A 23,957-nucleotide genomic window follows, 5' to 3' on the forward strand; every position below is an offset into this window, starting at 1 on the left:
ACTTATATAATGTGCAAGACTGAAAAGTCTGTTCTCCGTTTTGGGTGGTGTCTCTTCAGGATATATGATAATCATGGCTCCTTTCCCCCAAAACCAGTCGTGACCTTTGGGGCATGAGAGTAGATCCAACAAATCCCAAATTGTTTGTGTAAATATTTACAACTCTTCTGTTCTGGGTATTTAAGGTCAACTGTCAGAACAGTCTTTGGAAATCTGTAACCAGAAAACCCTCACACAGTGCTGAGTATATCTGCACTGTACAGCAGGGATGGGCAAACTCGGTCCTGGAGGGCCACTGTCCTGTAGAGTTTAGCTCCAACCCTGATAAACTCTCCTGTCTGTAGCTTTCTAGTAATCCTGAAGACATTGATTAGCTGGTTCAGGTGTGTTTGATTAGGGTCCCAGATAGAAAGCAACCATCAAAATAATGTTAATGTGTCAATGTTAACTGTATTGAATCAACATCTCTTTTGCTCCAGCAATTAATGTTGAAAAAATGTTGAAATTTGATTCATAAATCAATGGTAATGGCATTGAGTCAATGTTACAATGTGATGTTGGTTCAGAAAATGAAACACAACAATTACAACTGACTTACAGCCACACAGTTCCTGTTTTTAAATAAAGCAACCGGCTGCATAGTGATGGCAGTCTGACACTGAAGCTTTGATACGTGCTTCAAACCATTAACTACAATTCCATTTGAACCACTGCTCTGAAGGTTAGGTGCGTGCACTAGATTTATTGTTTTTCACTCGTCTTAAAGTGTCCTGTCCACTATCTAGCCGGGATCATTTAGATGCAGCCTTGGCACTTCACCAGGCGAGGGCGCTGTTACTGAAGCTTTGAGTAATGAACCCATTTTCAAACAGTTCTTCTAAGTGGTTCAGTGTTTCACCAAAGCTTCATTTGTCCATCATTACGGCAGCAGAACATCAGTGTTTCTCTGCTCATCTTTGACTGAAGCACAGGCTCTACTCTCCAGCACAATGGTGACACACAAAACTAATGAATTAAACTAACAGATCTCTCCTGTATCATCTTGCTCAAAAACACATAAAACATGAATCAAATTTATAACATTTTATATTTACTCTCCTTATCAGTTATTGACTTTGCATAACTTTTTTTCTATGAACTTTTACTAATATTTCAGTGAAATTAACTTCTTTCATTTATTAAATCTAACTCTTACGCTATACAGTGTTTTTAAATAGTCACAATCATCATCTAGTGGCCTGATTTACTGATCTAATTTATTGTCTAATGTATTTTTTATAGAGATTTTACAGATTGAGATCTATCAGAGTTTTGACAAACAGAAAACATGAAGGATTTAAAAAACAGTAAATGCTCTCAACATTTCTAACTTCCATATCATCCAGACACACAAAGACATCAAGAATCGGCGTATGAATCTCAACAATGGTGACAATCAAAAGTTTTATGGTGCAATTATACATGTTGGGTACCATCGGTTTGTTGAGGATCAGTGCCGATGGCTGTCATGTTGATGAGGCCTTCACAGGGGGAGAGTCTAGTTGTAAAGTAAAAATATACATATAAATCTGTTAGTCGAGTTGCAAGTCGACTTACGCCACAAGAGTAACACATGACGACGTGTGATGTAGGATGTGTAGCGTAAGCTGAACTAAAATGTCCATTGATAAGCTTTTTATTTAGAGGGAGATCCAGTGCACTGACCTCACAAAACTAGTTTTACAAAACATCGTGTTTTTACTTGATTTTTAGTTTGAGCCAGAATAACTTTTTTTTTATTCAAAAATGTTCATACCTGGAATATGAAGTGCTAAATTTATGTAATTACATTAGAGTTATGCTGTATGTTTACTATGGTAAATAATGCCAATGGACCAAAGCACAAGCAATTCAACTCAAATGCAGTTTCACAGACACTCAATATTAGAATAACTGATGAATCAGGGCAATCTGGGACACTTTAGACTTCATCGTGAGAAACTGGATGTTGTGAGTTTATTATAGCACTAAAAGATAATGATAGTTTTACATTTCCTTTCATCTGAATATCAGCTTGTGATTTTGTATATTACAGAAAAGTATGAAATAAAATGTATATTTAAGAAGTTTATATAAAATGAAGCAGACTGTTTTAAAAAGCAGGAACCCATTAGAAATTGGGCATTCGCAATAAGACAATTATGAAAATAATGGAAGTAAAACCACAAGAAGACGGGATGAAGCCTATTTCTCACAAATCCCTTTTCTCTTCTCAGAGCATGGGAGATCATTCCAGTTGTTCAGGTTTGAAGATGAACATGAAGACATAATTTCAACACAGTCTTCAATTCCATGTTCGTCATTCGGTTCACCCTCAGTCCAAAACCTAAATAACGTATTAGATGTTCAGTTATTCAGAACCCCACATTTTTTCGTTCAGGAATACAAAATAAGCTGATGCTTTTGAATTTATTTATAGGAAGTATCGTTTATTGTGGATGTTGTCATGATTGTGTTTGTAGAAAATATATTTTCAGTTGTTTTCTTAAAGTTATGATGGTCTCATTTCATTTAAAGGACAAGTTCGGTATTTTACACTTAAAGCCCTGTTTACAGATCGTATCTGATGAAATAGAACGGTTAAGATTAAAATTTGGACACATGCTCCTGTCCCGAGAATTTTAGGTTTATTTCGCTTCACCCCCCCACCCCCACAATGGTTGTCTATGTGCATTGGAAGATTCCGTCCTAAAAACACATTAAACTTTCGTTTACAAAGACGTGAAACTCACCGAGTGGTCAGGGGGTGTTCACTGATATGTTCCCTCAAAAATCGCTGCAAAAGATGCATTCCAACAGGTTTTATCATAGTTTTTGTCCAACTCCATTGACTTGTATAGGACGTGCTGTGAGACCGCAGCACCTTTACGGTATTACTCCGCCGCTTCTTCTTCTGCTTCTTCTGTGTATTCAATGAAATGCCCGTGGTTTGCTTGCAATTGGCAAAGGTGCATTATCGCCACCAACTGGGCTGGAGTGTCTATTATTCAAGCTCTCAACGGAAGAATCACGGGTGTGACGCGTTTGGCAAAATAGGTCCACAAAAGCGAAATAAACCTAAAATTCTCGGGACAGGAGCATGTGTCCAAATTTTTATCTTAACCGTTCTATTTCATCAGATACGATCTGTAAACAAGGCTTTAAGTGTAAAATACCGAACTTGTCCTTTAATGAGATTACAAAAGACCAACCAACTAAATCCACAGTGGTTTTCTGTGAGTGTTTTATCACTTACCCTTGTATCAGTGTTGAATTGTCCACCCATTTCAAATTGCCCTCGTTTTCAATGTCTGACAAACCAATCCACACTCTCTCCTTGAATGAACTTATGCACCTCTGTGTGTGAATAAAAACAGGAATAAGTGTGATTCCTCTCATTCATTAAAGCTACAATATGTACGATTTTTGTAATAAAATATCCAAAAGTGTGATATATTAACTGCAGTTGTGTACTTACAATATCCCAAAAGTTCCCAAAGATTTTTAATTTGAGAGAAATTCCAATTTTAAATAATGGCTCGTCCCGGGTTCACTTGTCGCCTGTCAATGACGCAATATCCGCGTTAACCCAGGTTTCCGCTCGTACTGCCATAGTAACCATGGCGACAGACGTTGAGAACTGCGTAACGTCTAGCGGCGTGCTCACGCTGTTGTTGTTTCGTTCATACATTATGGACCATGGCAAGCGGACTTTGGGACAAAAGGAGAACTAAAACGAGGATCAATATCAGCGTGGCGTTTTCGAGATGCCGAGAGCTAGCGTCGGCGACTTATATTGTACACTCAAAAAAATGCTATGTTCGCTTTAATTAACTTTTTTATGTCAACAGGTTCAAATATGAACCTGAACATGAACCAAATATGTTTGGGTTGAATGTAAAAATATAAATTTTAGGATAATTTAACTTAATTAACTTAATTGTTTTGGACAAAATTAAGACTGTTAACTTTATTCAACTAAACAGCATTGGATTAACCTTATGTAATTAACTTAAGTTAATTGAAATAAATAATGTTACATAAATCCAACGTAAAGTTACGTGGAACCTGTTGACATAAAAAAGTTAATTAAAGCCAACATAGCATTTTTTTGAGTGTAATTTTATGTCACATACTTTAACAGTCACTCACACAAACTCACCTGCTTCTCTTCAGTGTTGATAATGACCAGATCAGCTCCATGATCTCTGCAGAACTGCCTGCTCTCAGACCAGCTCATCGGCTTATTGGACATGAAGAAGCCATCTAAACTACACTGATATCCTAAAATAAACACACACACTAAAGCTGTGTACATGAAAGATAAAGAAAACTAGGAATACAAAAAAAAATTATTAAAAACTTTTGTCAGTTCCTCACTCAAAGACGCGACTCTGGTCTCCAGTTCCAGTTTCTTCTGACTTAAAGATTCAACACTTCTCTGTAACTGGCCTTTTTCAACACTGAGATCATTGACTCTGGTCTCTAACTCCAGTTTCTTCTGACTCAAAGAGCTGAAGCTGTTCTTCAGTTGGTCTTTTTCAGTCATTAGATCAGTGTAATTGTCCTGTAAGCTGTTGATAGTGTGATTGAACTCTTCAGCTGTGTTCTTGTAACTCTTTAACAGGTCTCTCTCTGCTGTGATGGTGATGTACAGTGTGATGAAGACCAGCAGAAGAACACAAATGAGCCCGAGACACACTGTCTTCAACACCAAACACCTGCGTCCTCCTGACAAACAGAGATAAAACACACACATCAGTGTAATCTATACCTTTGTCTTTAGAAAGCAGGGCTTTTTAAATAGTATGTTATTTTATAAGACAAACATCTGGAATTGCTTTGATAAAATATCACAATAAGGTCATGTTGATTAAAAAAAAAAAAAAAAAAAAAAAAAAACTCCATGTTAATCACCTTCATAAAAAAGCAGAAACACTGACCCAATTTTCAAAAATGCTTGAAATTGTACATACTGCACTTTTGAGGTTTTCCTTCATCCTGGCCAGTTGTGTCAATACCATCTTCATAACTTGCATAAATGGCATCAAATTCCATGATTTGCTCTTGTGTCTTATAGTACGTCTTAACAGGTGAGCTGCAATCTTCAGAATGATGAGTAGCGTTTTCCAGTTAGTGCTAATCCCAAACAGGAAGTGATTTCATTTGACACTGCATTTAATGACAATATAGACTTCCAGTCTGAAACTCTCCTCAGACCCAAACTATGACTATATTGTACATTCAAACATGGTGATATAAAAGGCAACAAGAGGAATCTGTGACCAAAAATGAACAACCTTACAGGACAAGTCTAACTGGACCTTTATTAACTGAACAGGGTTGAATAATAATTTGCATCAGTGTGGCATCCAGTGACAGACGATGATCCCTACAGCTATTAAACACAAGGGAGTTACAACATTTTCACAGTATTTATGAAGGCGTTTGTGTTCTGCATTGTGCATTGTCTGTTTGCGTGTGTGCAAAACAGCAGAAAATATTTTTTTTATGAATGTTTTATGAATCTAGCCCCAATGTGTTCTGATTCAAATAGTTGGAGGAGTGAAAAACCTGGAAACAGTTTAATTATTATATTACTATACACCTCTGCGCAAAAGTGATATTTAAAACGGCCACGCAAGTCGACTTACGCCAAAAGAGTAACCCTTGATGATGTATGACGTAGATGTAGGAGTAGCGTAAGCTTTGACGCCTCTCGCGGTTCAAACAAACAGGGCTGGGCAACAAACTCAAGCTCCTCCCACATTTCTCTTTAAAAATGGCTCTATCCTCTGCGCTTCCGCGTTTGACATTACGTTGTGCGTCAAGTCCAAGGGTCACTCTTTTGGCGTAAATCAATGCGTACGGCCGTCTGCCGGAAGCTAGTTATTTTAGTCGATAAAGTTTTAAATATGGATATTTTTCTTACACAAACACATCGCTTCACTTCAGAAGGCTTTTACTAACCGCCGGTGATGCGTGGAGCACTTTAATCATGAATGGATGCACTTTGATGGACTTCAAAAAATATATGGCCATTCACTGCCATTATAAAGCTTGGAAGAGCCAGGACATTTTTTAATATAACTCTGATTGTATTCGTCTGAAAGAAGAATGTCATATACACCTATGGCTTCAGGGTGAGTAAATCATGGGCTAATTTTAGAGCTGCTGTACAGCCAAAATGAGCTTTGTTGTATTATTTTCCTGTAATCATATATATATATATATATATATATATATATATAAAGGTGACTTGACTTGAAATAAGTTTAGTGTTTTGTTCTTCCCTCATATTTTAAAATATAAAAAAATATATAAATCTAAAAATATTTTCCTCATAATTTGATGGTTTAAGCAAACTTTATTTAAATTGTCACTTAATTATCTAATTAACTCTAACACTGCTTCAGTGTTACTTTTAACACCCTGCTGGTGGTTCCCATATAAACACAGAGCGGTGTTAATTTAACACCGAGGAATTTACTGTGTATGTTTGGTGTGGTTGGTGTCACAAAAGCAGAGGTGTAAAGTCCAGGTTCAGAAAGTAAAAGTCCTCCTCAGTATTTTGTTCCAATCACCTGGATTTGCTAATTCAGCAGGAGAGAGAACTAATTAGTGAAATCAGCTGGCTGAGTTCATGGGTGGAATAAACCTATGGCAGGACTTCTACTTTCTGACCCCTGGACTATACACCTAGGGTGACCAGACGTCCCGAAAAATTCGGGACAGTCCCGAAATCTAAACTGTTGTCCCGAATCCCGAATCTGGCCCTAATTGTCCCGAAAATTATACTAAAGCAAAATCTTGAGTAGTTTTGTCTTATAAACATTAAAAACTGTCTGCGGAGGTTGAGGCCGGCGACACTGGCTGCGTGGCGTGTCCGTTTTTATTTCGGCTCCCCTGTTAACAGGTTAGAGCTTGCACACTGCCTGCGTGACACGCGCGTCTCAGGCGCGCCTCGAGCCGCGCGGAAAACGCGTGCATGCTATAAATAGAACCGACGCCTATTTTTCACGCGACACGCAAGCGTGTTGGAAGCGTTTCCAGGCAAAATAGAATAGGAAAAGATGTTTGTATGTCATTTTGACATGAAAACATATTAATAAATGACATTTTGATATTTGAAAGTTTAAGTTTTTACATAAATGCAGATATAGCCTAAATGTAATAAAAAAAATATGATCGATTTTCAAATATTGCACCTGTCAATACAGAACGAAATATTCTGTAGCCTATTTTGCCTATTATTAGAGCGCAAGTTGCTGCAGCCGCGAGGACAAAATACTTCACTACACAATTATCTCGTTATTTCCGTTTAAGCTTATTAGCGTTAGGCTATACTGAAAGGTCTGATTTACGCACTGTTACTTACAACAGTCATTGTTTTGTGGCAGACTAAAGAATAATGACAGACTGTTGATCTTTGAATAAAAATATGTTTGGTTCAGGTTTGAAATTCATTATCTTTTATTATAGGCTGCGTACGCAGTCTAATATCATAGAAGCCCCCCATCCCGTCACCCCAGACCCCAGACCCATATACACCTCTGTGTAGCACAAAAGTGCTATTTAAAACCCTGCTGACTGTGGACTGATGAGCTCAAGTCATCACCGGTGGTGCACTGCTGCAAGTCGCCAAACATGTTATTATTACTTTAATTTATGTAGTTAGTGCATTGGTTTGTAGAGTGGGAGAAGCTATTACATTTCTTAAAGGTGTGTTAAAAAAACGAATACCTTGATGATAAAAATGTTATACTCTAGATAAAATCTTTAACTCTAATACATTATATTTTCATTGAAAAGTGTGCGGCCTCCTCCTCTCTGCTGCCATCTTGTTACTCCTAACTCGGTTATATGAGACCTCTCCAGCACTCTTAAATAATTTAGGAGCTGAGACCAAGTCTCAACACGTAGGAACCTTTATGAATCCCACTTATTCTAGTTTAGGAATAAGAGTAAAATTATGTCATTCTTAAAATTTTGACAGACTTAAGACTAAAATTTTACAAACGGCCCCAGATGTTTTTCTTCCTCAATTATCACTTCAGTCCTCCCTAAAATAGGCCTAGCACTGCCCCTGGTCACAGACACGGAGATGCGCCTTTAATTTCACCAAGCTGACTGCACACACACTTACAGGTTGTATTTTCAAGTCATTTGGCTGACACTGCCGTCGGTGTATGAATGAGATGAATGGGTGAATGTGAGGCAATATGTAAAGTGCTTTGGTGGCCTTGGGTCTGTTGAAAGCGCTATATAAATGCAGTCCATTTACCATTTCAAGTGAATCTGATGTGAATAAAGCGGTGATATGGGTGAGTTGTTTACTTTTTAATTAGTATTCTCATTAACACCATTATTTATGCCTATTGAGTCAGACCGATTTGATGCGCATGAAAATGAGAGGCGGGATTTGCGTTGTTTTATTTTTGTACTGTGGATTAATTTCTTATTTCAGTTTTTTGTGGAAGCACTGCTTCCTTTGCCTCCTCGAAGGGAAAACCCAAAGACAAGATAAAGAGAAGAAGCTAAAGCAGAAGTGAAAGTGCAGAAATATAAAAATCCCCGTTGTTAAATTAATACTGTTTGGTGGGAACACATTAGTAACACAGGAAAGTAACAATGAAGCAGTCAGTTCAACTGAATTCTTCAGTAACTGAAGTTAATTATATAATTAAGTTCTTTAAGCAGATGTGTACTGAGTTCGTTTAGATGCTTCTTTCTTTAGTTCATCAAACAACGTGACTGTATTATAACTCCAGTTTCTTCTGACTCAAAGAGCTGAATTTGTTCTTCAGTTGGTCTTTTTCAGTCATTAGATCAGTGTAATTGTCCTATAAGCTGATGATAGTGTGATTGAACTCTTCAACTGTGTTCTTGTAACTCTTTAACAGGTCTCTCTCTGCTGTGATGGTGATGTACAGTGTGATGAAGACCAGCAGAAGAACACAAATGAGCCCGAGACACACTGTTATCAACACCAAACACCTGCGTCCTCCTTACAAACAGAGATAGAAAATGATAACAATTCACACCATATTATTAGGAATAATAATTAAGCAGCCTTTGTAAATAATCCAATGTTGTCTTTAACAGACAGGCCTTTTTAAAGAGTGTGTTGTTTTATAATGACAAACATCTGTAACTGTTTTACTGTAGCGTATAAAAAAGTAAATTCCATGGAAAATGATGTTAATAAACATAATATAAAAGCAGAAACTCTGAAATATTGTTCCTAGAAAACAATATCAGAAATCGTATGCAACATTTCTCATTTCCTCCAACATTAGTGACACATCTGCTACACCATTTCTGCTTTAAAGTAATTTTCTGCTTACTGCGATGAAAAACATGTTGAACATGTTGAGTAAATAGAAAAATAATTATATGTAAATACACGTCATATAAAAGCAGAAACTCTGACATATTCATAGGAAATATAGTGCTATAATAGTGCTAACCCTAAACAGGAAGTGATTTTATGCTGGCTATTGATAAGAATTTCAGTCCAACTTAAAAACTCTATGCAGACCAATACTAAGTTTGTGTACTGTACATTCAATCACATGTTGTCTACCACAAAATCGACTGCTGGCGGTAGATCCTTTTCCTATTTAGGACCTAAACTTTGGAACAATCTTCCTAACATTGTCCGGGAAGCAGACACACTCTGTCAGTTCAAAGCTAGACTAAAAACACATCTCTTTGGCCTAGCATACACATAACACATTATAGACTTCTATAATTCCATGTTAGGCTGCATAGATTAGGTCAGCCGGAACCGGGAACACTTCCCATAAATCCTGATGTACTCGTTACATCATAAGATGGATGGCGTCTACGCTAATATTAGTCTCTCTGTTTATCCCGAGGTTTACCGCAGTCTGCCGGATCCAGGCCGGATCCAGATCTGATGAAGGACCTTCGCCTGGACACGAAGACAACGCAGTCCTGAAGTGTCAACTAGGCTCTCCCCGGTGAAGGCCTCCCTCCCTTCCCTTTACCTCTCTACAGATAAAATGTTGTCGGGTTAATTCCGGTTCACGTGGCTACGCGGACACGGCAACACATTTCTGTATTATAAATGTTTAAGGCCAGACAAGTATTGAGGGTTGATTTGTGAAGAATGAATCACTTCTACACGCCTGCGCTCATGTATATTTAAACGCGCATACATTTGGACTGAACACGTAATGCGCATGTGCGTGACAGGTTTGCGTTTTGGAGGTTTGAGGTTTTCTGTTAGAACGGTGTCGTGTTAGCGGCCCCTAAGTTAATTACTAATGATCTTCGCAATGGAAGTAAATCAATTGATCAAAGTGGTAGTGGCGCAATGGATAAGACACATGCCTTTGGTGTGAGAGACCCGGGTTCGAATCCACTGTGAGACACCAATGTGTCCCTGAGCAAGACACTTAACCTCTAGTTGCTCCAGAGGCGTGCGACCTCTGACATATATAGCAATTGTAAGTCGCTTTGGATAAAAGCGTCAGCTAAATGAATAAAAATTTAAATGTAAAACTAACTTTAGCTGGACAATGAACTTTATCCTAGAGCAGTTGTAAAGCCTAAAAAGGATAATTTCCTATTATCATTATAAAGCTGCTTTGAAACAATCCATATTGTTAGAAGCGCTATATTAAATAAAACAAATGAGTAAGTTAGGAGGACTGAGTGAACTGTAGAGAAAAGTTAATAGTTGCCGACACCCAGGGTGCTGTGCCAGGCTGCTAGGATTCATAGATCAGCAGGAATCATTGGGCTATGGCTCAATTACCCCTATAAAGCGGCTTATGGTGTGGCGGGTGGGGTATACCTCAGTGGCAGTGAGGTATAGCGAGGATTTTAATATTTTGTTAAATAAAACTAAACATCATGGAGTCACAATAACATCTAGTTGAACATATTATATTTGCATTTCAACAATATTCCATATATGAGAAATAAATACAATAGGCTATCAGTTTTTTTCAAATTTCTCTTGGCCACTGCAAAACAACAGCGATTTGCTCAAACGCACAGAAGTAAGAATCAATCTCCGTTTCTCGAATCGAAGGAACTAAATGAATCTGCCTACTGATATCAAATTCACCCGTAGGCCTACTTGGAGAATGTGGAACAGGAGAAGTAACAGAAGGAACACTGGGGACAGACGCCATAGGAGGTTGTGATACACTCACCTGTACCACATCTCAAGTTCACACTGCCTAACGCGCAGAAGCTGCGTATCACGTGCTTGTCGCTTAACTTGCAAATCAAGCTCTTTAAGTCGTATAGCCAATTTAAGGTCTGTTGTTTTCAGACCTATCAATGGATTTGGCTCTACCGTTGGAATTTGAACTGCCTCCTCTCCTAACCCGTCCGTCGCATAAGCAGCATTGACATCCCGTACCACCAGTTCAACTTTCAACACCCCATCCAACACCAAATTCTCCTGTACCACATCCTGTATTACCTGTTTAGTGGCCACTTTAGATACAGATATATCATAATAATCTGCAACAAGAATTAAGTCAGATTTACGGCATGATTGTAAAGCCTCTATCGTAGGAGACTGTTTAAAGGCCTCAATACTAAACTCCATAATTATACTCCGCCAATCAGACAATGAAATAACTACTCACCAGCAAGGAAAATCATAGGCCTACTTACAAACGCATCAGATGAAATGGACGAGCCCCCATTTTATTACGTCCGCTAGGGGTAAGACGCAACAAACTAAAAAAAAAAAAAAAAAAAAAAAAAAAAAACTACCAGCTTCCAGCAGGCCGTCAGATCAAAAGAACCGAATAACGAATACCAAAGAAGGCAAAAACCATAAATTATAATATAAATGTATTATGAATCACAGAAGTAAATGACAATAAAGTAGAATTCATTAACAAAAAATGAATAGAGAAATAAATCAATAGAGTGGTATTCTCGTCAGAGAGACCCAAGACCCAAAATAACAAACAAAACCCAATCTAACGAAATTAAACAGCAACGTAATTAACCTAACACAAAGAATAGAAAAGAAACTGCAATAAAGCTTATCTAACTACGCTTATCAAAAACATAGCATAAATAAGTTCCAAACAAAAAAAGGCAGGTCTCTCCTACATTGAGCAAAAGAAACACGAGAAAAAAATATTTTGGTCTGGCTGAGCCATTGCAACCGACCCAAAGCCGCAACAGGCCTCTCCTGTCAAGCGGAAGACGACTTTTAAGGACCGCCAGCTGATCATCCAATTACCGCTGGCAGGCGGCAGCACTGTTTTCAAATCAGCAATGATCTGAAACTCAAAGTAAACATCAAAAAGCATACACAAATATTATAAGGACACAAAGAAAAAAATACACATAACGTAACAGAAGGATTGGAGAAACATTTTGATAAAACATTTTATAAGCCTCTATTCACAAAATGGTTAAAGGGGCAATTCAGAATCCCTTGTTATTAGCGACACCAGTGGCCGTTAAGTGAACTGCAGCCAGCAGCTTATTGAACGCACTAGAGACTGAACGTGATTCAATGTCTCGAAATACTCACGGCAAAGTTCTTTTTCATTCTTCGTTTAGAAGTAAAAAGTGGGAAATAGCTTTGCAGCAATGTACTGTTAACAAACATCCCGATGCCGTCCACACTGCTGAGAGCAACTTTAGAGGAGTAAATATTACAAATTCCTCCCAGTAACAAAATAAACACAAAAATGACAACGGTGAGAAAACAGAAGTTCAGAAAGCATCTGATCGTTTGTTTTGTTTTTTGTTTTTTGTCTTTCTATGAATTACAACCCCTTTAAGACAAGTCATTTCACTAGCCGGCCATCTTTGAAATACCTCTCAGGCGTGGAAGTGCAGCTCCTCTCTCTTTTACATGGGGAAACGTAAAAGCGTTACACTTTTCCCCATTCAAAACAACATGAGTGATGCGTCTTGTGTTATTCTATAGTCTTTGTTACAACTACATATATTATGTGTCCAGGAACGCTGTGGAATCTTCTGGACTCCCTTAGGACTGGAATGTGTGTCCACCAAAGTGTTTTCAGCCAGCTGAAAAAATGCCTGGTGCTCTTCTGAAAACGGCCAGCTGGTGGCGCTAGAGAGCACTTTGGTGGCACTGTGTATTTCCAGATGAGACACTTTGGCTGCAATGATTTGGAATATCAACAGCAGAAACATGTTACTACTAGTATCTCATTTTGAGGAATATTACTGAATAAAAATGCAATAACCAGCAATATTAACTTCTCCATTGTTCTTCAGTCGGTGTACAAGAGGAATGATTGGTCGGTGTAGTATTTGTCCCACCCCTCCTCCACTGTGATTGGACGGCTGGTTAAAAAGTGACAGTGACGAGTGCTGCGTTTTACCCAACGGCCCTGTCAAATAACACTTCATATGCGCTTTCGGTCTTGTGGACTTACAATGCGCGTGCTTCCCGACAGTCAAAGCGGCGTAACGTCACGAAAGTGTGGACTCATGGAAGACCGAGAGTTTTTAGGGTGCCACTTGGGATAGGGCCAAAGTTTAACAGTTTTCAACTCTTACCTAGAAAAAAAAATAGAAAAACGAACTTGTGAAATATTATTATGGTACATAGTGCATTAAAATGCAGATCATTAGTTTGCACAAAGCGTTCAAATGTTTTACGCACCATTCACACATGGTAGGGAGCAGGTGTACATGTTTTTGTACCAACTAACATTTTGAAAATTTGAAAATTTACGACAGAGCTACTTTACAAACGATTTACACAAAAATTTGTTCTGCAATTTCATGAATGAGGCCCTTTGATATTTCTTTACAAGCTGTTCAGACATTGGCAATGAAAAAGCAATTACATGAAATAAAAACAAAAATGAAGTTTACTATGGTAATAATGGTTATTATTTTACCATTTTATTGAAAACAAAAGCAACACAACATAAAAACAGTTTCACAGACACTCAATATCAGAATAATAGGATATAAATCAGAGCAATCTGGGACACTTTAGACTTCTACATTTTACGGTGATTGTCAGCTCAACACTTCAGACTAACAAACGAGGTGCATGATAACATCCAGAAGAAGTTCTAATTAACAGCTGCTTATAATGGAGCAAGACATGAACACATCAGATGTAAAGTGTGCAGCATTACATTACACATGAAAGCAGTTAATGCTTGATGAATTCAACTAGCATTGTTTTAAAAGACGGGACTCTTAATAATGAATTATGTGATCACTATTAATTGATTCCATAAGGTAACACAAGTTTAAGGATGAAAAAACAGGATGATCCCTATTTCTCACAAATCCCTTTTTTCTTCTCAGAGCATCTGAGATCATTCCAGTTGTTCAGGGTGTGTTTTTTAGGGATCAGTTCAATACAGTCCTCGTGTGCAGCATTATAGTTATTCGGCTCACCATCAGCCCAAAACCTGAACAAAATGTGTCCGATTTGTAATTATTCATAACCTCAACTAAACAACAAACAATTTACGAATGGCACACGCAACAAATACATAAATCATAAATTAACAGTAATCTCAGCACTGCATTTCTAGAGTAAACATAAAGCAGAAGTGAAATAGCAGAAAAGTAAAAGAGAGAAGTTTTTTTCAAATAGAATGTATTAATAGGGAGGGCCTTTTGTGGCTTTGCTGCTAGTGTTTGTGTCTTCAGAAATTTTCCGGAGGTTTAGATGTTTCTTATTTTTAAAATGGGAATTAAAAAGACTAAAATAAACAAATACACATGAATTACTTTGAGTATTTTTGCACTTACCCTTGTGTCAGTGGTGAGTCGTCCACCCATTTCATGATCCCCTCGTTCTCAGTATCAGACAAACCAATCCACACTCTCTCCTTGATGAATGAAGAGATGTGCCTCTTTGTGTGAATAAAGACAGGAATAAGTGTGATTCCTCTCATTGATTAACAGTCACTCACACAAACTCACCTGCTTCTCTTCAGTGTTGATAATGACCAGATCAGCTCCTCGATCTTTGCAGTAATGCCTGCTGTCAGACCAGCTCATCGGCTCACTGGACATAAACAAGCCATCTGGACCCCACAGAAATCCTGAAAGAAACACAACTTGTTCAAACAGTATACATAAATTTAAGGCCTTAAAAACTGAAAAAGAGAAATGTACGTACAACTAACCTCGTTTAGAAGAGCACTGAAAGTGCTGCAGTATGACGGCAGCAATCAGAAGAAGACAAAGGATCCCGAGACACACTGTGATCAACACCAAAGACCTGCTTCCTCCTGACAAAACACAGATATTAATGAATACACTCCATATCGTCAGTTCTGTCATGACACGACAACAGCAAATGATCTAGGCAAGTATTTGAATGTTGAGCAAAAAGCTTTTTGGCTACAGATACAGCAGGAACCAATCAGCTCTGCCCTGTAGAGATGATGTCATTGCAAGCAGATTGAGTTATGGACCATATTTTATCACAGAACTTCGTGTATAAGGTTTCAAATCAACATTTGTAAGTAAAATATTAAATCTAACAGTTCTCATTTCATGAACCCAAATTAAACTCTGCTTACTGCGCTTTCCGGCTCTTCCTTCATCCTGGATGTGTCTTTGAGGTCCAGGTGTGTCCATAATATTTCTGCGATTAGGATTTTCGTAGTAGTCGTCTAATTCCATTATTTGTTCTTGTGTCTTTCAGTGTGTCTAGACAGATGAGCTGTGGCCCTCAGAATGATGACTACTTTTAATAGTCCACCTTATATAGTGCTACATTTACACAGGAAGTGATTTCATTTGACACTGGCCTTAAATGTGAATATATGGCCTTCAATATAAATATAGACTTCCTGAAACTCTCCTCAGACCCACACTCTAAAAATGGCTGGGTTAAAAACAACCCAATTGGCAACCCAGCGCTGGGTAAATATTGGACAGAACACATGTTGGGTTAAATTAACCCAGTGACAATTTTAACCCAGCAGGCTGGGTTGTTGAGAAAACCCAAGATGTAGTAATTTTTTACCATTAATGGATTTGTTATTCTGGGTTATTTTTGCTGAGTTATTCTTATAATGTCGCCTGTGCTTTACTGTAAAATATGAATTAAGAAATAATGAAGAACATGTTTTGACTGTTAAAATAATTTTTAATGCTTGTCAACTGACATTCACAAATGTGTTAAAATTGGCAGCAATGACAACAAACTGCACATTAAATTTAAATGCAAAAATCATTTAGTGCTGACATCAAAGTAGTTATATATTGTCAGTTTTAATAAATAAATAAGATTACAGTGACATTGACAATTATATTTTAAATTCAGCGAATGCAAAATCATTTAAAAATACATCAAGTATTAAATAGTCAAATACAATTAAAGAAAGAAAGAAGATTAGTTCTGTACAATGACATTTATACGTTTAACTATTACATGTCTAACGGTTTAATTAAGCAGTGAAATCGACAGACAATTTATTTTAAAGTCAGCGAATGCAAAATCATTTTTAAAATATGCTAAAATTTACATAAGTATAATTAAATAAAGTCAAATAAAGTTAAGAAAGAAAGAAAATTAGTTCTCAACAATGTAATTTATACCATTTAATTCTTAGGAAATTAAAGTGAAATTCACAGATGTGCAAGTTTGTATTTTACAGTTTGTGAAATAAAAAATTTGTGGCGCTCTTATGGCGCTTTTCCATTACCAGTACCAGCTCGACTCGACTCGACTCAGCTCGGCTCGGCTCGCTTTTCGCTCCGTTTTCCATTGCAGATAGTACCTCCACAATAGTAGCTGGTCGTCATAGCGACGCCGCAGGAAACTGCTGTGACTTAATCTTTTACGCGAGACGCGCGAGACACACCCGCTACCCACACACACAGGACAATGGTGGAAATCGAGTGTATGCTGTTTTTGGATGGTTTTTTTTTGTTTTTGCTGTTTTTTATTCAGGATACTCCGTCTGGCGCGTGCAATGATGACGCAGTGAATAGTGACGATTCTCTCTGACCAATCAGCAGTCTGCCGTGTTTTCACGTCACATTTTAGTATCGCCTCAGATCGCCTAGAACCTCGCCGGAGGTGGTACGAAAAAAAGTACCTGGAAGCAAGTACAGGTACAACTTTTACACAGTGGAAAACCAAACAGAGCCGAGTCGAGTCGAGTCGAGTCGAGCCGAGGCGAGCTGGTACTGTGTAGTGGAAAAGCGCCATTAGATGCAGGTTTTGTAGACCCTGCCCGGTTTAGAAATTCCACCATGTTCATTCCGACCTATGAAAGAAAATAAATACAATATAGATTGTTTCAGTGGCAAAAGTTTCATTATTCAGTTGAAGTCAGTTCAGTGTTGATTCAGTTCAGTTCAATAACTGTAAAGTTCATCATGAAATGGAGTTCATCATGATTTCAACAATCAATATTTTTATTTGGCGAAAAGCTGTATAAGTGGTAAGCTTTACATTGTCTTGTTTGATCTTGGTTTTTTTTTTTTTGGTCTAGGATCAAAGTTGCTTAATAGGAATTGTTTTGAGGTAATAAAGTTAAGTTAGATAATGTACATCCAGTCAGAGTTTTCATCACAAAATAAACTCCTTCAGGGTGATACGAGATCCCTCCACTTTGTGTTGATTACCCTGTTGATTCTGCAATATCAACTGGCTAGATGTACAGTATCCCTTGCTTAATGCACAGGCAGTTCCAGTCAGGTTACAATGCAATTTAAATAGCAGTTATATGCGGTTTTATACTTACTAGTTGAAGATCAATGAAAGCCTTTCTAGCTTCGTCAATAGATGGACGAAATACCGTCTGACCACTATGTACACCGTGGCAGCAAGAAGAAGGGGAAGGACCAAAAGAGCAACATCACCTCTATTCTCTGCAGAAAAGAGACATTACATCTCAGAAACAGGACCAGCTACAATAAATATATACTAAAGTTAGTGCAATAAGCTACATACATAAAATAAATATGCAATAATGATATTAAATACCTAAGGTTGCCTTTTATGTTGTATGGAAGATTTAAAACAACAAACATCACCTTGTGGAATGTTTTCCAAAGACTGATTCAACTTTTCTTCATTAATTGCAATCCTTAAAATTCTGTTAAAGGACAACTCCAGTGAAAAATGAACCTAGGGGTAATTAACACATGGTTACCGAGTCGATCGTTCCCTGAGATGCGTTTTCATGATAATCGAATGTAAAGAGTTTTATTTATAAAAACAGATTAGCTCGTAACACTAGTATATGGGGCAGAGAGTAAGTAAAAACAAATCGCAAGTTAATACCACTAACAAGGCTCAAAATAGCCTCACACTAACACGGTAGCATAATGAGGGTCCATACATGCAAAACGAAGCATGGAGAACTTTGTAAGTGTACAGACAGTTTAATAAGAAGATACTTTATAAAGCCAGTACATTACGCATTTACAGGCAGGATCCATCTTGGAAAACAGACTCGATTAATCGAGCCACGAACGCCCTGCTACGTGAGCTGGTCGATAGGAATTACGTTTGTGAAATCTAATGTAGCAGGGCGTTCGTGGCTCGACTAGTCGAGACTGTTTTCCAAGATGGATCCTGCCTGTAAATGCGTAATGTACTGGCTTTATAAAGTATCTTCTTATTAAACTGTCTGTACACTTACAAAGTTCTCCATGCTTCGTTTTTTTTTTTTTTTTGCTCAAACAGCAACATAACACTCAATAACTAAAGTGGAAAAAATGAAAAAGCATAATAGGGCCCTTATTTTTTTCCTTTAAAAAATGTACATGTAGCTATTGCATCTGATATTTATCCAAATGAATCGACACTGAATCAAAATCGGAATCAAATAGCCTACAGTACGTCTCGTCTCTTTATTCCGGACTATCATGATAAAATAAAGCAAAGGAGTCGAGAGAGTGCTAAAGCTCCTCAGGTCGTATTTTTGGTGGCATATATTTGTAGAAATTATCATTCTTTCTAAATGTGATGTAAATATGTCCTGTAACTACCAGATAAACAAAAACAGACACGACTAAAGAAGTAAGTGTGTCCTCTTTCTTTTGTGAAATAGACCTAACGGTAATTTATTTCTGAGTGACTAATGTGCGATTTTGACATAAATTAATTCATTATGATCAATGTATCACTTTTTATTGTAAACCTGTGGTAAAACATCGATGCTTGGGTTTTAAATATTCAAATAAACAACAAAAATGCCAGCAAACGTCCGCTTTTATCATGTTTGTTTCCAGTGATTTCTGATTAGTTTTCTGATAAAACTTCCATTTGTTGGTGAATGGGTTAGTGTGACGTTGTTCGAGAGAGGCGTGTTACGGGTGTGTTTTAGTGAAGCGCTGTGGAGCTTCTGGCCCGACAGTGGAAACGCAGGCCTGGTGCTATTAGCCCGAGGCTATCAGCCCGGCACGGCCCGTTTAAAGCCCTGGCTCGCACTGGCCCGACAGTGGAAAAGCTTGGAAATCACAACGAACTTATTCTGCCTAAATAAAGTAGTGATTACTGTATTTATAACTAGCATATCTGTAGTTCCAGTCTCTGTATTGTAAAATGTAAGTTAGGCACGCGAGGAGTGAACATTTAGACATAGAGAAAAAGTATCAAACATAGCCTGTGCATAAAAGTTAGCTTTTCTTTTACATGTGTGTGAAATCCAAGTGTGCGTTGCTGACTTCGTTTAGCCGCAGCATTAACGAGTCACATAATGTATTTAGTGCATCACTAAGGTAGCTTATAACATTGACATTTGGCAGACGCTTTTATCAAAAGCGACTTACATTGCATTTCAAGGTACACATTTACAATCTTATCAGTTCTTCACACACACACACACACACACACACACACACACACACACACACACACACACACACACACACACACACACACACACACACACATTATTACATAATTGAATTATTAATGTCAATATTAATAATAATAGTTGACTTTTTTTGTTCAAAGGACTTGTAAGTTTCATATCTTAAGTTTGTATTTTTATACATTATATTTATCAGAACTTTAATATATTCTGTTCTGTTGTGACAATAAAACAAACAAGTTTATTTTTAAACTGCATTATCATATTATTTTAGTAAGGCTGAGGACTCTTAAATAACGACAAATAACTAATGTTAGGGAAATCTGTTCATGTTTTGTTACGCGTTTCTGGATTTAAAAAAATATATATATATCGGCCGATATATCGGAATATCGGATTTTTAAATCACCAAATATTTGTATCGGTATCGGCCTTAAAAATCCTTTATCGGTCGGGCTCTAGATGCGATATGGGAAAACCCACCACATGGGGAAATTTTACCTATTACAGGTTTTGATATCATATGGAAGCTGGTATCAAGCCATTTCCAAATCTGTTTTTATTTTTATCATAGCTTGTTGGTAGCAAAAGTTATGTTTATCTGAAGTCGGCCGATCGCTATGATTTTCTGGAACGGAATTTTGAGAAAAACGTACTCGGTTACTAACGTAACCTCGGTTCTCTCTAGAGAGGAAACGAGTACTGCGTAAGTCTTACGCTAGGGGAAAATCTCTTTTCCGCGAGATACTGAAGCCAAAAATTATCCTTAATTTTGAAATAATGTAAAACGCGTTGCGGCAGCATGCAGACACAGGCGAGACGGCTTGTGCGCCTATTGGCTGCCCTGCGGCAACTGCAGCAGCCTATCGATAAGGCCTTTTCGTGACGTCAGCTCCAATGGGGGCGCTTCGCGCCCAATACGTCACGTCCCGCCAGAATGGGCGTGGTCTAGGACTATAAATATAGCTTCGAGAGGCTAGCTCACTGGTTTTTCATCGCCGAAGCGAACCAGAGCGTGTGCAGGCACGGCAAGATACGCAGTACTCGTTTCCTCTCTAGAGAGAACCGAGGTTACGTTAGTAACCGAGTACGTTCTCTTACGAGAGGTACTCTCGTACTGCGTAAGTCTTACGCTAGGGGAAACAGTGTAAAACGCCGTGCATGCTAAGATCCAGCACCAAAGTCCCAAGGGCAAGTGCCCGGGCTCATATAGTACATGATCATAAGGGACTCACAGAGAGCCCAGGAAAGAGTGGCTAGAATAGCATCATTCCTGTAATAATATAACATCCTATAAGGAGCAGTTATACTGATGATGTGTCGTACAGTCAGGGCGACCCCCGGCCTGGACTGACGAATATAGTGGGTCTTACACAATGCCCATAGAGCTGCGCGATCAAACAGCGAGCATTTGCTCAAGCAGTTTCAGTATTCTGGCCCGAACACATCAGGGCAGACAGTACCGATTTTAGACCGAAAGCAGCCTAGCCTGCAAGGCGGGAACCTCTAGGTTATAAAACCTTATAAATGTAGACGGGGAGGCCCAGCCTGCCGCCATACAGATATCTTGCAAGGCAATCCCACTAGACCAAGCCCACGACGAGGCCACGCCTCTCGTGGAGTGTGCTCTGACTCCAAATGGGCACTGTAAGCCCTTAGAGGTATAAGCCAGCGCTATAGCATCAACTATCCAACTGGATAGGCTCTGTTTCGACACGGCAAGTCCCTTAGAACGTCCGTAGAGTGAAAACAAAGAGCTGCTCTGTCTGTCTGAAAACAGACGTGCGAGACACATAAGCTCTTAATGCCCTGACTGGGCAAAGGAAGCTTGCGTCTCCTTCCTCGTCAGAGACCGGTAGGGCTGACAGGAAATGACCTGCGCCCTAAACGGTGTGTTGAGGGATTTTGGAACATAACCGTGCTTAGGTTTGAGTATAACTCTTGAGTCATTAGGCCCAAACTCCATACACGTCGCGCTTACTGAGAGCGCGTGTAAGTCCCCTGTGCGCTTCACTGAAGCGAGAGCCAGAAGAAACACTGTCTTGAAAGACAGGTGTTTAAGATCAATCGTCTGTAAAGGCTCGAATGGGTCACCTTTCATGGCTTCCAGCACTGTAGAAAGGTTCCATACAGGGACTGAGGGAGGTCTGGGAGGATTCAGTCTCTTAGCTCCTCTAAGGAAGACGATGACTAAATCGTTCCTTCCTACTGACTGACCCAGCGTTGTTTTTGAGAACGCTGCTATGGCCGCCACATACACTTTGAGCGTGGAAGGGGTCCTGCCCTTGTCCAACAGCTCTTGTAGGAAGGAGAGAACCTCCGTCACCCCACAGTCTAGGGGCGACACGCCACAAGTTGTGCACCAGCTGGAGAACACTGACCATTTCGAGGAATAGAGACGTCGCATAGACGGAGCTCTAGCCTGCGTGATCGTGTTTAACACTCCGCTTGGGAGGTCAGCGGGTACCCGTTGATGGCCCAAACATGAAGGGACCACAGCTCTGGGCGCGGATGCCAAAACGAGCCCTTGGCCTGAGAGAGGAGGTCCCTCCTCACTGGCACTGGCCATGGGGCAGTGCTTGCTAGCTGCATCAGAACTGGGAACCAGGGTTGGTTTTTCCAGAACGGCGCTACGAGTAGCACTGAGCATCCTTCTCTGATCCGTTCTATCACCTGAGGCAGGAGAGAGACGGGAGGAAAGGCATAGAGCGGGCGGCGGGGCCATACGTGAGCCAGCGCGTCCCTGCTCTTGGAGAAAAATTCCAGACAGTGAGCGTTTTCTTGAGACGCGAACAGGTCTACTTCCGCTCTGCCGAATTTCTTCCACAGCAGCTGGACTGTCTGTGGGTGTAGAGGCCACTCGCCTGTCGGAACATTGTTCCTGGACAGTCTGTCCGGTCCTACGTTTAGGAGCCCTGGCACATGCGCTGCTCTCGGCGAGAGCAGGTTGCGCTGAGCCCACACCAGGAGGCGTTCTGTCAGCCTGTGCCGGTTTCGGGACCTGAGGCCGCCCTGGCGATTTATGTAGGACACCACTGACATGTTGTCCGAGCGGACCAGGACGTGGTGTCCTCGTATTTAGGGACAAAAACGCGTCAGTGCGTTGTCTACTGCCAACATTTCGAGGCAGTTTATGTGTAGAAGCTTCTCCCGTTCTGACCATTGGCCGAAGAACGGTCTGCCCTTGAGCAGTGCTCCCCATCCCAAGGTGGAGGCGTCCGTAGACACTACCTTCACACTCGAGGAAGTCCCCAGGCTAACACCTGATTGGTACAAGTCGTTTGCTTTCCAAGGTTTCAGAGCTGCGATGCATTTCTGATTGACCTTGAGACGAAGCAGACCGGAAGCCCACGCTCGGCGCGGTACTCGCGCTTTCAGCCAGAACTGTAGCGGGCGCATGCGAAGCAAGCCCAGCTGAAGTACTGATGATGCTGAGGCCATGAGACCTAGCATCCTCTGAAATTTCTTGAGCGGGACAGATGCGCCGCAGCGGAAAGAGCTCGCTGCGCGCTGAATGTCTAGTACGCGCTCTGGTGACAGTCGCGCTATCATAGACAGCGAGTCCAGTTCTGTGCCCAGAAAAGATATTATCTGTCTGGGAGACAGAGAACTCTTCGCCCAATTGACCCAGATTCTCGAGGTGATCGAGCAAAATGGTCCTGTGCTCTATGAGCACCGAGTGAGATTGAGCTAGAATCAGCCAATCGTCCAAGTAGTTCAATACTCGCATGCCCTGTAGTCTGAGGGGTGCGAGCGGCTAGAGACAAGCCGAACGGTAGGACTGAGCACTGATATGCCTGGCCCTCGAAGGCGAATCTCAAACGTCGCCTGTGACGTGACGCTATTTGTATTTGAAAATATGCGTCTTTCAGATCTATTGACACAAACCAATCTCCTCGGCGAATCTGCGTGAGGATTTTTCTGGTCGTGAGCATTCTGAACTGTTGCTTCGCAAGCACTCTGTTCAGTTGCCTTAGATCTAGTATGGGTCTGAGACCCCCGTCTTTTTTCAGCACCAGGAAGTATCTGCTGTATAGCCCTCCTTCACTCTGAGCTTGAGATAAAGGCTCTATGGCCCCTTTGCTCAACAGTTTCAAAATTTCGGCTCGAAGTAGGTGGTGCTACTTCTGTTTTTACCGT

General features: G+C 39.7%; 3 protein-coding genes across 5 annotated transcripts in view; 1 reads left to right on the forward strand and 2 right to left on the reverse strand.

Moving 5' to 3' along the window:
• LOC309493832 (CD209 antigen-like protein 2) overlaps nt 1-23,957 on the forward strand; it is a 161,701-nt gene that overhangs the window by 37,471 nt on the left and 100,273 nt on the right. The gene's annotated exons all lie outside the window — the stretch shown is intronic.
• Nucleotides 2,330-23,957, reverse strand: part of LOC309493736 (uncharacterized protein) — a 115,842-nt gene continuing 94,214 nt past the window's right edge. Inside the window, exons 1-4 of the transcript XR_014204039.1 lie at nt 4,995-5,146; nt 4,181-4,749; nt 3,275-3,375; nt 2,330-2,365 (exon numbers count right to left, since the gene is read on the reverse strand). The gene's annotated coding sequence lies outside the window, so the exon portion shown is untranslated. Of the gene's footprint in view, nt 2,366-3,274; nt 3,376-4,180; nt 4,750-4,994 lie in introns of the transcript that reaches the window.
• On the reverse strand, nt 13,908-15,742 carry LOC309493855 (C-type lectin domain family 4 member E-like). Of its 3 annotated transcripts, none has more exons than XM_082163125.1 (5): nt 15,561-15,742; nt 15,162-15,266; nt 14,956-15,077; nt 14,782-14,861; nt 13,908-14,435 (listed from the first exon to the last, which is right to left on the reverse strand). In XM_082163125.1, the coding sequence occupies exons 1-5, from the start codon at nt 15,661-15,663 to the stop codon at nt 14,297-14,299; spliced, it is 549 nt and encodes a 182-aa protein (XP_082019251.1). In that variant the 5' UTR covers nt 15,664-15,742; the 3' UTR covers nt 13,908-14,296. The 3 variants fall into 3 exon arrangements, with proteins under 3 accessions (XP_082019251.1, XP_082019250.1, XP_082019249.1); XM_082163124.1 differs by having other exon boundaries at nt 13,909-14,435; nt 14,782-14,885; nt 15,162-15,263; nt 15,561-15,741; XM_082163123.1 differs by having other exon boundaries at nt 13,911-14,435; nt 14,782-14,885; nt 15,561-15,738.

Source organism: Leuciscus leuciscus (assembly GCF_965113295.1).
Source record: "Leuciscus leuciscus genome assembly, chromosome: 3".
Lineage (NCBI taxonomy): Eukaryota > Metazoa > Chordata > Actinopteri > Cypriniformes > Leuciscidae > Leuciscus > Leuciscus leuciscus.

Excerpts from the sequence above, each read along its gene's own strand:
- LOC309493855 (XM_082163123.1), bottom strand. The coding sequence starts at position 15,663 with ATGGAATTAGACGACTACTACGAAAATCCTAATCGCAGAAATATTATG. Across the intron at positions 15,078-15,161 it reads TCAGTGCTCTTCTAAACGAG|GATTTCTGTGGGGTCCAGAT; the intron begins GTTAGTTGTACG and ends TGTTTCTTTCAG. Across the intron at positions 14,436-14,781 it reads GACTCACCACTGACACAAGG|GTTTTGGGCTGATGGTGAGC; the intron begins GTAAGTGCAAAA and ends CATTTTGTTCAG.